General features: G+C 50.5%; 1 protein-coding gene across 1 annotated transcript in view; it reads right to left on the reverse strand.

Annotated features, from left to right (window-relative positions):
* Positions 1 to 3,472: 3,472 nt before the first annotated feature.
* The window catches only part of JAG1 (jagged 1), a 39,081-nt gene continuing 28,465 nt past the window's right edge, over positions 3,473 to 14,088 (reverse strand). Inside the window, exons 14-26 of the mRNA XM_006902026.1 lie at positions 13,193 to 13,357; positions 12,630 to 12,743; positions 11,396 to 11,509; positions 10,664 to 10,777; positions 10,432 to 10,548; positions 9,873 to 9,900; positions 9,198 to 9,283; positions 7,408 to 7,521; positions 6,495 to 6,604; positions 5,877 to 6,110; positions 5,579 to 5,710; positions 4,824 to 4,974; positions 3,473 to 4,039 (exon numbers count right to left, since the gene is read on the reverse strand). Coding sequence (XP_006902088.1) covers positions 3,582 to 4,039; positions 4,824 to 4,974; positions 5,579 to 5,710; positions 5,877 to 6,110; positions 6,495 to 6,604; positions 7,408 to 7,521; positions 9,198 to 9,283; positions 9,873 to 9,900; positions 10,432 to 10,548; positions 10,664 to 10,777; positions 11,396 to 11,509; positions 12,630 to 12,743; positions 13,193 to 13,357 — 1,937 coding nt within the window. The 3' untranslated portion in view covers positions 3,473 to 3,581. The remainder of the gene's footprint in view (positions 4,040 to 4,823; positions 4,975 to 5,578; positions 5,711 to 5,876; positions 6,111 to 6,494; positions 6,605 to 7,407; positions 7,522 to 9,197; positions 9,284 to 9,872; positions 9,901 to 10,431; positions 10,549 to 10,663; positions 10,778 to 11,395; positions 11,510 to 12,629; positions 12,744 to 13,192; positions 13,358 to 14,088) is intronic.

Below are 14,088 nucleotides of genomic sequence, written 5' to 3' on the forward strand. Positions count from 1 at the left end.
AATGCAGGTTCCCAGACTCCTCTGGCCGTAGGGTGGGCGTTTAGGAGAAACCCACCGGGAAATTATGCTTCTGATTGCTGCCCGGTCTCGGCTGACACCTCCTCCATCCAGTAGACATTTAGCTTTTCAGTCAGTTATGAAGATACACCCCTTTCTAGTCTAATTTGACCTTGTTAATCTGCAAATCTCAAAGCACATTAGTTACTCACAAGCAGTTAGTTACTCCTCCAAACCCAGCCAGTTTCAAATCCATTCTTTCCTGATGAATTAATTCTTACTTGGTATATCCTAATGCTGAGTCAGTCATTAAGGGTCTGAAAGCTTCTTTATTGTCTGGGGCCCCCTTAAAGCATGCCCAGAGTGTTCCCGGGGAGGAGTGAAGGCACCAAGTCCTTCTACACTTCCCTAACCAGGGCAACCAGTGCTGTACTGGGACCTTCTCTGCAGAAGAAACCACCCCATGATTATCATCCTAGCCCCTCGCCTTGAGGCTGAACCAAACCTCCCCTATGCCAAGAGCTCCAGGCAGAATGTTTAATACATGCACATCTCATCACTTACCTCCTGAAATAAAGCACCACAAATGTTCATGAAACAATTTTGGTGTGGACTTTTTTTCCATAAAAGCTTTTGGTGGCTACCCAAGGAATTCTGGGGTCCAACACAACCCAAGTTTACAAACCACCATGGCAAGGTGCTGCTTCAAAGATGGCGTTTCCATTCAGCACTGCTAAGGGGAACTGTCTCCTGCCAGGCTCAGTCCTTCCCAGCAGAGGCCCCTTGCAAAAACCAGCCAGCTACCAGGAGAGATTAGTGACAAAGTACTGCCACACCAGAGCCAAGAGATGCCATGGGGACAGGCTCACTACAGTCGGTCCTCCTGGCAGCCTCCACAAACAGCCAAAGGCCATTGTTGGCCACTCTTAAGACTGTCACTAACTCTGGGTCCCTTGCTGGCCTTGGCTCCTGCCCAAGTAGCTAGGGATATTCAAAGCCTGCCATCCTTTCTTAAACAAAATGCCTATCAGGGAACACAATTCCTAGCCTGGTGCAGGGGAAAAAAATACTGTTTTCCAGCAACAAAAGCAGACATAGACATCCCTGTCAGGTTTCTCTCCATTCAGAGTCTGTTGATGGAGCATTTCCTGTGAAAACCAGGGGCAGTGGGCAGCTCCGAGTGCACCAGGAGTGGCCCTGCGTGCATGCTCATTGCGCCCGGGCCTCCACTCTGCTGTGGCTGGATGCCACCCAGGCAGGTGCCTGTCACCACAGCCCATCTCTCAATGCTCCCCACGCCACCCTGCGAGGTGGGGCTGGGCCTGAGCTGAGCTGAGCTGAGCTCTCTGGCCCTCTCCACCTCCAGGACCTCCCAGGGAGGCAGACACCCAGCATCCACAGGCAGCCCAACATTCCTTCCTTGGGAACAAGGTGATGAGCAGACCAGCCTCAACACCTGTTACTAGTGTGACAAGAAAGCCAGTCCTGGAGGCCCAGCGTGTGCACAAAAGCCAGGCGGGTGTGGCCTGTGCTGACGACAGCACATCAATATTAATCTAGGCAGCCAGGGACAAAAAGCATTACCTTTCTTCTTTATGCCCCAACTTCAATCTCCCAGCTATTTCAAACCCCGTTAGTGGGGTGGGCATTTCCCATGAGTGCTCACGGACAATTCACCGCCCCAATACAAGTCATTAATCCAGTGGTGTTTATTCAAGCTGCATTCACACTTGCTGAATAACCCCTTTTGGAGTGTCAGAGCAGCCACACAAGGACTGGGCCCCTTGGGACGGCAGCTCCCTCCGCTCGGCCCCACAGTTTCTGAGAACTTCAGATGGATTTTGTGCTTGAGAAAGCCTTTTGGTGACACACACATCCAGAATTCGCCCACGCTACCCCCGAGCATCAGAGAAGACCCTGCAGGCGGGCTGCAGAACCCAGCACAGCGACTGAACACAAGTCCACACTGTTCTGTGTTTTCATACAAAAAATTTAATAAATATTACTTTTCAAAATTTATTGCCAGGAACAATCCATCAGAGATGCATTTTTCATGTTCATTTAACACTAATAGTACAATACAGAGTATCTTCATGGTCTCAACGGTGAACCAACGAGATTACTGTTTTATAAGCCTTTTTGATCTTAAACATCGTAATAGCACTTGGATCTCTTCACTTAAGGCGGGCAGTGTAATCTATGGCAAATCTAAACAGTGATCTTACTGGACATTGTTACAGTTCAAGTATTCAACTAGCTTATTAGAATACTCCCTAAATGCAGTAGGTAACAAAGAGAAATCAAATCTACAAGTGGTTCATTATTACATATGGATGGTAAATGAAATCAGAATTTACAAAAAAAAGAACTGGTATGCTTCCCGCGTCACACAATTAATTTTGCATTTTTTTTCAGGATATTCAACCACTCACCTTTGGCTACGTTAAGTCAGTTCAAATTTATCCCCTTAAACTGCGTTGCAGATTATCTGCCTGTCCATCTTCTTTTTCAAGTCTAAAGCAGAGAGGAAAGAAGGAAAAAAAAAAAAAAACAAAACCCCCAAAACAAAGAAACCTGTTCTAGACTAATTCTCAAACTGCCTCAGTCAGTCCTTAAAACGTGTTTTAAAGTGATGCTATCGAAGGTGTTTTAAACATCTGACGTCGTACAAAAGAAAAAAATTCCATCAGTATTCAGGCACGGGACCCCATTCCTATCGTTTTAAAAATAAACTATTTCCAAACACCTTAATTTTGGCTTATAGGCAACATGTAATAAGAAAACAAGTTCAAAAAAAAAAAAAAGGCCATAAGCTTAAAATGCTATCAAAAACCTTCAACTCTAAACACGTACATATAAATAAAAAGGAATGATGTTTTAAGGCTTTTGATTATTAAGTTAATAAATCAAATATACACAGTGATTAATAAAAAAGGAATTATTTACATAACTATACAAAATTCTACTTTTGACACATTTTTCCTCTTTTTAAATTCTTCATTTTACCAGCAACTGCTGACATCAAGGTCCCCCCCACCAAAAAAAAAAAAAAACAACCCAAAACAAAACAAAAACCAACAAAAAAATTACAATAAAAAAAATAAATAATAAACTCCTTTGTGATAGTTGCTGTGGTTCCGAGCTACAAGGCACTTTCAAATACAGAACTACTTGTACGTCATCATAAAACCAATATACAAAAACAACTCAAGAGTCAATAAATATAAATAAAAACTACTCTCCTATGACTGCATCACATCGGGACCTTGGGCAGCAGCGGAAGCTCAAGGACTAAGGGTGGACAGCCTCCTGGTGGCCTGGTCCCCCCGGCGTGGACCCGCACAGGGCACCTTCGACTGGTCTTGCATAGATGTGAAATGCAACGCTTGGGTTTCCAGCCGGCCACAGAAACTACCCTTGCCAGTGTAAGCCAGCTTGTCAGAACTTAAATTAACACAGGGATTCTAAGTCCGGGACAGCCTCAGACTTGAACACGAGACGACAGTTTAAAGAACTACAAGCCCCGTGTGCCTTCCAACACTACCTAAGGGTGGCGTCCGCGAGGCAGCAGCGCCCGCTGTCTGCTATACGATGTACTCCATCCGATTCAAGCTCTGGGCACTTTCCAGGTCTCTATTGTCCTGTTTGTTTGTCCAATTTGGGTGCTTTGCTGGTGTGCTGTTGGGGGGCTTCTCCTCTCTGTCTACCAGGGTGTACGCTGGCTGCTTGGCAAAGCGCGCTTTCTGCTGGTGCTTATCCATGTCATCCTCCTCCACCTCGGAGTTGTGTGTCCTGATTTTGGACATCTTGGAGTTCTTGCTCTCGTAGTCCTTGATGGGCACCGTGTTGGCACCATGCTTCTCGATGGGGTTCTTGATCTGGTTCAGCTGTTCCCGCACGTTGTTGGTGGTGGTGTCCTCCGAGGCCGAGTGAGGAGGGCTGCTTGGCTTCCGCCGCTTCCGCATGCACCAGTAGAAGGCTGTCACCAGGCAACAGATCCACGCCACAGTTAAGACGGAGCTCAGCAGGGGAACCAGGAAATCTGGAAGGCAGGGACCAGACCAATTAATCCTCCAGAGAGAGAGCAAGCAAACACCACCACGGGATCCCAAGAATACCAACAGTGCGCCTGTCCTGAGTCCCTAAAACAAGCACCAAGGGGACACGTCCCTTTTCACAACCACCTGTCATCAATTTACAGCTTGATAAGCAAGGGTTGGGACCTGGATCCTTGGAAACCTCGACTCGACTATGGTCCTCAGAGAGGCCCGGGAGAGACAAGGCTCCCCAGCTCTCTGGCTGCAAAGAGCAGGCTGGCTCGTTATAGGATCACATTTCAGAATCAGAAGCCCGATGTGAGGCTCAGGTGACCCACAGTTACATGCCCACTGCCTCACTTGCTAGAACAGTGATGTCCGCAGGCAGTCAGAAAAGTTCTAGAAGCCTTGCCAAAACCAGCAGTTCCTTGGGCTTTAGGGGTGGCCCAGGATACCAGTGCCCCGTCAGGCCTCAAAAGGCCTCCGGCCCAAGGCACAGAGACTCTGGCCAAGGGCTGAGAGATCAAACAAGATGCTCTATGTTTTCTGCACAGCAGTCTCCTGCCAAGACTAAAAAGCTTGCTGGACAGTTAACCCATCTCCATCAGCCGTATTAACTTGGTCAAACTGGCTCGTTTCCTCACCAGTTAACGGAGGGGGGCTCCTCTGAGGGAAGAGCGGTCAGGTGAAGCCTGTCTGCCAGGACTTTGATTCCGCAGTACAGGGGGGTGGGGGTCTGTTTGATGGTCACCACAGAGAGAGACCTCCGCGTCCTTGTCCGACACTCACCTGTTTTGCTCTTCATCGGACGCCTCTGCACTCTCACTTCAGCCACGGCGGCAATGAGTGAGCTGTTCCCGTCACGTTTACTAACAAGGTCGATGATTTTGTCAGTGATCTCCTTGATAGGGTTTCCGTCGTCCCGGATATCCTCAGCAGACTGGAAAAAAGAATGGGCAGGAGTGGTGGTGGTGGTGGTGGTGGTGGTGTGTGCCGCAGAGTCCGAACCGACCCACAGCTGACCCTCCAGCGGGTTTTCAGAGGCAGTAAGTCGCACAGGAGGGGACCGAGTATCCTTCTCCTGTGGAGCGGCTGGTGGATTCCAACCACGTGCCTTTGGGTTAGCAGGGCAGCTCCTTCCCACTAGACCACATGAGCTCCCCGTCAGGCTTGAGGGCCCGCAAATACACACCAGTAGCCTTTATTCAAAATTCCTTGACAGCATGTGGCCATTACACAACTCTCAATGTATTTGAGACTAGTTGGCTACATTAAGTTGAGGGAGCTCTGGGGGCCTAGTGTGTAGGGAGTTAGGCTACTAATCCCAGACCCCACGTTAGTGGTTCAAATCCATCAGCAGCTACATGGGGGAAGAAGAGAGTCTCCTGCTGTGTGATTTACAGTGTCAGAAAACCTGCTGGAGGGTCAACTGTGGGTCAGCTCTGACTCCAAGGCAATGAGATGTTTTGGAGTGATTTTCCTTGACTTGAAACTGGCAAGCTATACCACAATCACAGGTCCAGGTAAACGGGTTTCACACTTACAATGGCCACGTGGATCTCATTGCTGGCAGATGGCGAAGGCTCGCAAGCGATGTAGATAGAATATTCTGCAGAAACGTTCTTCAGAATATTCAAATTCCTCAATTCACTACAAATGTGTTCGGTGGTAAGGCCCTAAAAATATATTTTATGTCACATGTCAGATATTGGGGGAAATAGAAGAGGTATTTCCTGTGAAGGCAGACCAAAAGCAAGCCTCACTAAGTGCCAGAGAACACAATCAAGCCTGAGACCCCGTGCCACTGCAGACCCCACCATTCCCCACACGGCCGGTCCGTACCGGGGACATCATCTCCTTGTTGAAGGTGAAGGTGACGTTGGCACAGTTGTCCTGGTAGTAGGAGTCAGATGTGCACTTGGTCTTCACGGGCTGGACATTGGAGGACCGGCACTCGCCCACGCCGGTGCAGGGGCGCACGAAGCACTGGTCATCCAGGACAGGGATGCAACTCTGCCCGCTGGGGCACTCGCTGTGCCCTCTGTGCAGCAGGCACGGCCGCGGGCCGCACCACACCTGGGAGAGACACAGGCTAGAGGTTTAGGGCAGGCGACGCAGGCCACTGGGAAGTTAGGACGCTAACCTGGGATGCATATTGTCCTTGGAGCAGGCAACCCTCGCACCAGGAAGCTGAGACGCTAATCCAGGAGGCATGCTACCCTTGGAGCAGGCAACCCTCGAGCCTGGAAGCTGGGGCCTTAACCCAGGATGCACACAAACCTTGGAGCAGGCGACCCTCCTATCAGAAAGCTGGGACACTAACCCAGGACACATGCTAACCTTGGAGCAGGTGACCTTCCTATCAGAAAGCTGGGATACTAACCCAGGACACATGCTAACCTTGGAGCAGCTGACCCTCCCGACAGCAAGCTGGGACACTAACCCAGGACGCAAACTAACCTTGGAGCAGGCGACCCTCCCACTGAGGCACTGGCAGGCGTTACAGTCATCATCCCACTTGGCCCCGTCAGGGATGACGCTTCCCATGGTGATGCAAGGCCTCCCTGAAACTGAAAGGGTGGGGAGCACGTGAATGCGAGGACTCCCTTTCCTGAAGATTGTTCTCAGCTCAGCCCTCCCTTCACTTCCTGTTACCATGATCTGCGGTACCCACCACCTGTGCCAGGTGACACCAGAGTCCCTCACCCAAAGGGCAGTGCACGTCCTTGCCCGCTGAGTTTGTGCTTCACCACATGACTCCCTTCGGCCATTGCAGTGTTAGCAGATGACCTAGGAGCAGTTGAACTTGGCCTCCTGTACATGGTCCCTTTCCTACGAGCCCAGCCCAATGACACTCCGGCTCATGGCCCAATGGAGCACAGTTCTCCCTTGACAAGGTGGCCACCAGTTATAACTGACTAGACAGCTGGCTGATTACAATGTATTTCTCTTCAAGTTGCAAAATTGGTCTCAATTGATGGTGTCAACTTTACAATCCTGTATAAAATCATAAAAAATTATTTCTGTGTCAAATTGTGCTCCGTGGATTTTCAGTGGCTCACGGTTCAGGGTTAGCTCACCAGGATGTTCCTCCAAGATGCTCACTCTCAGGTGCATCTGAACCCCCAAACTTAACTACCTACACAACCCAGGGCTCCAGAGTCACTCTACTTAATAAAAATGAACGTATATTTGAAAGCCACCGAGTGCTGAGACGCTCGTCACACGGTGTTAACGGCAATCAACAACTGACTAAAAACCACAGCCCAGAGACAAGTCACCCCTTCCCCAATTCACACAGTGACCGTCACAACAGCACTGCTGGGTCTGTTTATCCCCGAAGACAATGGGCAGCTGGCCCTGGTGCACATACCTTCTTGGCATTTGACACCACTGTGCCCCGGGGGACAAACACATCGGTAGCCGTTGATCTCATCCACACAGGTGGCCCCAAGGGCACAAGGAGAGGACTGGCATTCATTGATGTCTAGGAGAGATGAGGTTCAAGTTCAGGCTTCAGTGGGCGACAGCATCATTTTATAACTTCTACTGACATTTTGTTATTGTTAGGTGCTGTCGAGTCACTTATGACTCATAGTGACACTATCAACAACAGATCTGAAGGTTTAAAAAAACCTAAAACTCCACAATTGTGATTAAAGAAAAAAACCCTAAAAATGATATAAATTCACACAATGAAACACTATGCAGCATTTAGGAGCAACAATTTAAAAAAATACTACATTAATTGGGAGAGACTGGAGAGCATTATGCTGAGTGAACTAACTCAGTCTCGTAAGTATTGCGTAAGACCATTACTGTAAAAAGAGAAGGATTACTAGTAAAACATGTACGGGGACTCAAGGGTTGAAGGGGTGGGAGAAGGGTGCGGATGGGTGGGCCGAAATCACAGGACTGCACATTTTGTTGGGTGAGGGAGGAGATAAAGGAAATGGGAAAGATCCAGTGAAGACCTGAAAAGACACGGTAATAGTGGGCATAGTCTAATGGAGATAAACTTCATAAAACATAATAAATGAAACACAAAGTAAATGAATAGTGTAAAACACAACATACATAAACTTTGTAGGCAAACCAATATAATAAAAAATTTAAAATCCCACTAAAACAACCTATCCATGAAAGTCCTAACATAAAAGCTCCATAAATGTTCATGCCTTTAACCAGTGCCCAATAAAGAGATTGTCAATCCTTTCAGAGCCTCCACTAAGTCCACTTCCAGTGCTGACCCCCGCCTGCCCTCCATGATTACTGTTACCCTGACTTCTGGAGACAACTATTTTAAATTAAGTTCACTTTCCTCTGACACTGCAATGGATAGCTAGTGTCAGTTTTCTATAAAATCCAAAACAACAAACATCTTCAGTTTTATAGGCCATGGGGCATCTATCACAACTGCTCGAGTCTGTCATCACAGCCTGGGAACAGCTGGAGAAAGTGCGTGAACGGATGACAGTGGCTAGGTTCCAATAAAACTTTATTCACAAAAACACCAAGCCAGATTTAAGCCCCAGGCCACAGTCTGCCAATCTCTGACTTACAAACACGCACTGAACGCTCAAATCCAAGAAATCCTAGACCAAGTCCAAAAAAGGTGAGGCACAAGAATGGAAAAAAAATACAACTCTTCTACTGCCCTTTTTTTCCTTTTTTAAAAAAAGACACACGGAAAAGCAGGAGAGGACATTTGAAAATAAAGAACAAATTGTAACTGAATCTCTGCGTTGCCCTTCATGCCACCCACTTCGTCCCAAGGCCTTGACTGCCTGGTCCCTTCCAGGTGAACTGGTGCTGTCCACCCTGGGTGTGGAGCAAGCATTTCCTTGCCCACAACCTCATGTTAGTCATGGGGGACGCACACCCTCTGGGCTCCGGTGGAGAATGGTCAGCTCCGTGCCTGGACTCTGCCCTAGGAGCCTGGAGGCTGTGGCATCCAGGCAACCAGGAGGAGGTACCAGGGAGGAGCCTGCACTGGGGCATTGTAATCCCAGCTGCAGGCAGGAGATTAGCTGCTCTCAGAGAGACTTAAAAGGTAACTTTGGCCTTAATTGCTTTTAAAGATGAAAAGTCTCGAACTAAAGGGTAGGGTGGGGTGGAGTGGGGGAATAAAGCCAGTGGGAACCCACATGGGCTCTTCCTTACTTATTCTGCAGTCAGGCCCAGCAAAACCTGGGGCACATTCACATCGGTACCAGTTGTCTCCGTCCACACACGTCCCGCTGTTGTAACTGAGGGGAAAGAAACGATGCTCGTTGTCACCCACCACCTCACAGGAACCCTTGCTGCACCCGCCTTTGCCCAGAGAGCTTTAAAAATGCTGACGTCCAGGTTCCACCCAAACCCACTAAAACCAAACCCGATCACAGGGACCTCCCACTTTCCCTCAGCTTCTCAATGATGTAAACCTTCATGGAGGCAGACTGTCTACCTTTCACTCATGGAGCGGCTGGTGGAATCGAACTGCTGGCTTCTAGGTTAGCAGCCAGATATTTTACAAACTACACTACCAGGCCACCTTGTTTTCCACCCTAAAGATCCTAAGTCACTAGTGTGGGCTACTGGCCTTTAAAAGCTAAGTGATTCAAGGGGGCAACCAAGGTTGCCCGTCACTGCTGTAAACGAGGTGACCTGGCTAATTTGAGTGTGTCCCTCCCTCCAGCAGAATCGCCATCACCAAGGAACTTGTGAGAACCCTGTGGGCTCAGGAAGCCCCACTGGGAGCTGCTGAATGGGACCCCCGCACAGTAAGCATGCTCCCTGGTGGCACATACACACATCAGGCTGACAAACGCTGGTCTGAAAGGCTGGCACACTTACCAGGGGTGAGGGCTGCAGTCATTGGTATCTGCAAAGGAAGGAGGCACAGATTAGTGCGACCTTCAGCCAGGAAAAGGGTACCAGACCTAAGCAATAATACTACTCGCTCCCACCCACCCAAATGTGAAGGCTGCGGCGAGCACCAGGAGAATCTCTGTAAAACGGCACTAAATTGGAAGCAGGCTTGCCTGTGTCCTGGGCCACATACGCACAGGAAGGGGCCCGGGTGGGAGGAGGCTCGCCCAGTGCTCTGCCTCATGGGCCATGGGCCCCATGTGCACAGGAAGGGGCCGAGGTGGGCAACTGGAAGGGGTGTCCTGAGAGTGAAGGGAGACAGGCTGCCTGTTCGGAACCAACACTGGGAGGCGAGGCACCATCTGTCTCCACTTATCTCCCGCTCTTTTCTCAGGCCCAGGTCAAGGCTGCAGCCCATCAAGTCATTAGAGCACAGCCAGGTGAGGCCCTGCCCACATCAAACAGCCACTTCTGGTTTCAATTCTGGGTCCCTGAGGGGGGTGAGGAAAGGCGTCAGCAGCCATGGGAGAGCGGGGCCACTCACTCTGCGTGCAGATGGGCCCTTCCCAGCCTTCTTTGCAGACACACGTGAAGGACTCCCCGTTGACCACACAGGTGCCCCCGTTATGGCAGGGGCTGGGCAGGCAGCTACTGTTCCTGGCTGTAAAACAAGACCAGACCACCCTCTGTGAGGATCCAGACAGCCTGGGGGCGCTGAGCCAGCCCTGGGAAAATAACTCTGAGCCCAGGGGAGCTGAGCAGATGCACTCACTCACCTATATTGCAGGTCGTTCCCTCCCAGCCTCCAGGACACATGCACTTAAAGGTGTCTCCCTCGTCATAGCAGGTGCCACCATTGTTGCAGGTGGCCTCATCACACTGGCTGTCACCTAGAGGGGGATGTTTTCCGCATGAGCCCTGGCCTGCCTTCCCACAGAAGATAAGGACAGAGTGGCCCTGGGCACAAGCCAGGCAGCAGGACGGAGGGATGGAGTGACCCTAGGAACAGGCCAGGCAGCAGGACAGAGTGGTCCCAGGCATAGGCGAGGCAGTGGGATGGAGTGACCCTGGGCACAGGCCAGGACAAAGTGACAAGAGTGACCCCGGGCACAGGCAGCGGGACAGAGTGGTCCCGGGCACAGGCCAGGCAGTGGGATGGAATGACCCTGGGCACAGGCCAGGCAGTGGGACGGAGTGACCCTGGGCACAAGCCAGGACAAAGTGACAGTGACCCCAGGCACAGGCCAGGCTGCAGGATGGAGTGACCCTGGGCACAGGCCAGGAGGTGGGACACAGCAGTCCCAGGCATGGGCCAGGCTGTGGAATGGAGTGACCCCCAGCACAGGCCAGGTGGCAGGACAGAGCAGTCCCGGGTGCAGGCCAGGCAGTGGGACAGAATGACCCTGGGCACAGGCCAGGCAGCGGGACAGAGTGGTTCTGGGCACAGGCTAGGACAGGTGGGATGGAGGTGACCCCAGGCAGGGGCCAGGCAGTGGGCACCCACTTACGCGAGTGGCATGTCTTCCCTTTCCAGCCGTTTTTACAGTCGCAGTAGAAGTCGTTGACCAGGTCCCGGCATGTGCCCCCATTGTGGCAGGGGTTCTGGCTGCAGTCGTTAATATCTAGAAGGAAAGGTGAGAGGCTCTGCTGAAGAAGTTTCCAGAACTATCGTTTTAGATCTGGTGGCCTAGGGGCAAGAAGCTGCACTGCAATCCTGAAGGCATGTAGTTCGAGGCCACCAGCTGCTCTGTGGGAGAAGGATGGGCAGTCTCCTCCTGTGCAATTAACTACCTCTGAAAACTGGCTGGAGGGTCGGTTGTGACTCAACAGTACACAACAAGAACAACAATCTTTTTAGTCCTCTAGTTCTGAGAACAGCCTTAGGACACACACAGCAACTACTTTCCAGGAGTAAAGGGTTCACTAATGGGGTCAACTTTAAAACCACACATCGAGCAAGACAGGCTCTGCAACTCCCACAGAAACGAAAATCAAGACTCACAAAAATCTGATCAACAGAGAGAAGGTTACACTTCCTTCCATGGGGAGATAGTGATTCTACAATCACAAAGTCTAAGGACCTATGGTGGCCTGGTTCATGGAGTGCTGCACTGCTAGCCCACGGGCCACGCCTCTCGAGGCTCGAATCCACCAGTGGCCCCTCAGGAAAAAGATGGGCAATCACCTCCCAGGTGATTCACAGCTAGAGAAACCCAGTGGAGGGTCAGCTGTGAGGTGGTTCTGACAACAGCAACGGAAGCTGGGGAGAATCACGTTCCCACTACAGCAATTCAAAAGTTCAGCTCGCTTCGGCAGCACATATACTAAAATTGGAACGATACAGAGAAGATTAGCGTGGCCCCTGCGCAAGGATGACACGCAAATTCGTGAAGCGTTCCATATTTTCGACCCTGAAATGAACCAGCCTGTAACGAAGGCTAACTCCTAACTCCTTTCACCTAAAATTTCGTCTTTGGATACAAAGCTAAGTGGATAGGCCTTACGGAGGGACTGTTTAAAAAAAGAGGCAGGGAGAAGAAAAGAAAAAAAAAAAAGTTCAGCCCTGGACCACCAGCTCTCACAAACTCCAACAGGACACAGCCAGCACTGCTCATGACAGACACTGAAGAGGGTCTTCTGGAAGGTTCTAACAAAGGTCAGCCTTTTCAAGTTGAAGTGAGGTGAATCCCCTCCCACCAGCCTTCCCCTAAACCCATCTGTCGCCAAGGCCCCCAGACTCACTGGTTTCACAGTAGGCCCCCTCCCAGCCGTCACTGCAGATACACTTGTAGGAGTTGACACCATCGATGCACGTGCCGCCATTTTTACAGGGGTTGCTCTCACAGTCGTTGATATCTAAACAAAAAGGGGGGAGAAAGAGAGGGAATTGAAAGATAAGGCAAGGAATGCATAAGCACTACAGTTTTCTCCAGTTTCCACAGCTGCCTCTCCAGGAAACACTCAGTGCCCACAGGATTCTGAACTCTCAGAGCCATATCTGGAATGAGGGGGTCAGATGAACAGGGCGGGGGCTTCCTCAGTGTTTGGACACTTCATGTCCTCACATGCTAAGCTGCTTAGTGAGAATGGGGAAGAAGCTGCTACAGAGAAGAGAACCACCCAAACTAGAACATTCCAAAATCACTGTCCATAAACAGATTCAGGGGCATTAAATCTGTCCTAAGTCCCTGGGGGAAGGGCAACCCTGATCTGACCTCCCTATCTCATTCACTCTAACTGCCTGAAACACAGCTTGAGGGGCCCCAAAACCCGAAGTGCAGGCAGGGGTGCCCTGGCGGTCTTACTCTCATGGCAGTACGTTCCAGTGAAGCCTTTGTTACAGTCACAGGTGAATTTGCCTCCAGACTGACTCTTGCATTTCCCGTGGGGCCCACAGACGTTGGAAGAAATGTACCGCACCCCCTCGGGTGTGTCGTTGGAGGCCATGGCCACTGTGCAGCTGTCAATCACTAGAAGACAGATTCAGGGTCAGATCGCAGGCAGGGACCCAGAACACAAGTCTGCTTTCCTGAGGTGAGCACCCTCTGTTTGGCTAATGATGGGGAGAAGTCAACAGGTGCCCAAGGCCAAGATATATGTCCTGCTGTGACAAGCAATGTTGAGACTCTAAGCATAGGGAAAAGCGTTTTAACTTTTCCCCAAATGTAGGCAAATCCCAAGAACAGATCAATCTTACATCCTGTCTGACACCAACCCAAAGTGGCTGCTGCGTGCCAAGAAAAAGTGACCAGCTTTAGTCCCTGACGTAAGGCTCAAGGAAGGACAGGCTGCTTCCCCAGCACCAAGTAGCCATGAACCTCACTTTCAATGTCAGTGAAATATCATGACAGTTGCACTGGTCAAGTTCTAAACGCTGGAAGCCACCAGGCACTCATGGCTGCTGTCCTGCACAGCCCAGAGAGAGGATGTTCACACGGTGGCTGTGAGGTCTGCCACACAGCGGGGCTGGGAGGCATCTGCCCAGCACTGCGAGCTGCCCGCCTGAGAACAGCGATGATAAATGGACTGTGCATTCTCTCCCCTAGGCTACTTATAAACACGGTTTTCCCACGGCTCGGACGGCCAGGGTAGATTGCTTCCACGTGTTCGGCTTCCCCAGCTATTAGGTAAAGCTTCCACCCAGAGGGCCGCGGCCTTTGTGCTACTTATGAGAGTGGCCGTGACAGACACGGGGGGGGGG

This window comes from Elephantulus edwardii, unplaced genomic scaffold, assembly GCF_000299155.1.
Source record: "Elephantulus edwardii isolate Elephantulus edwardi_28Jun2011 unplaced genomic scaffold, EleEdw1.0 scaffold00359, whole genome shotgun sequence".
Classification (NCBI taxonomy): domain Eukaryota; kingdom Metazoa; phylum Chordata; class Mammalia; order Macroscelidea; family Macroscelididae; genus Elephantulus; species Elephantulus edwardii.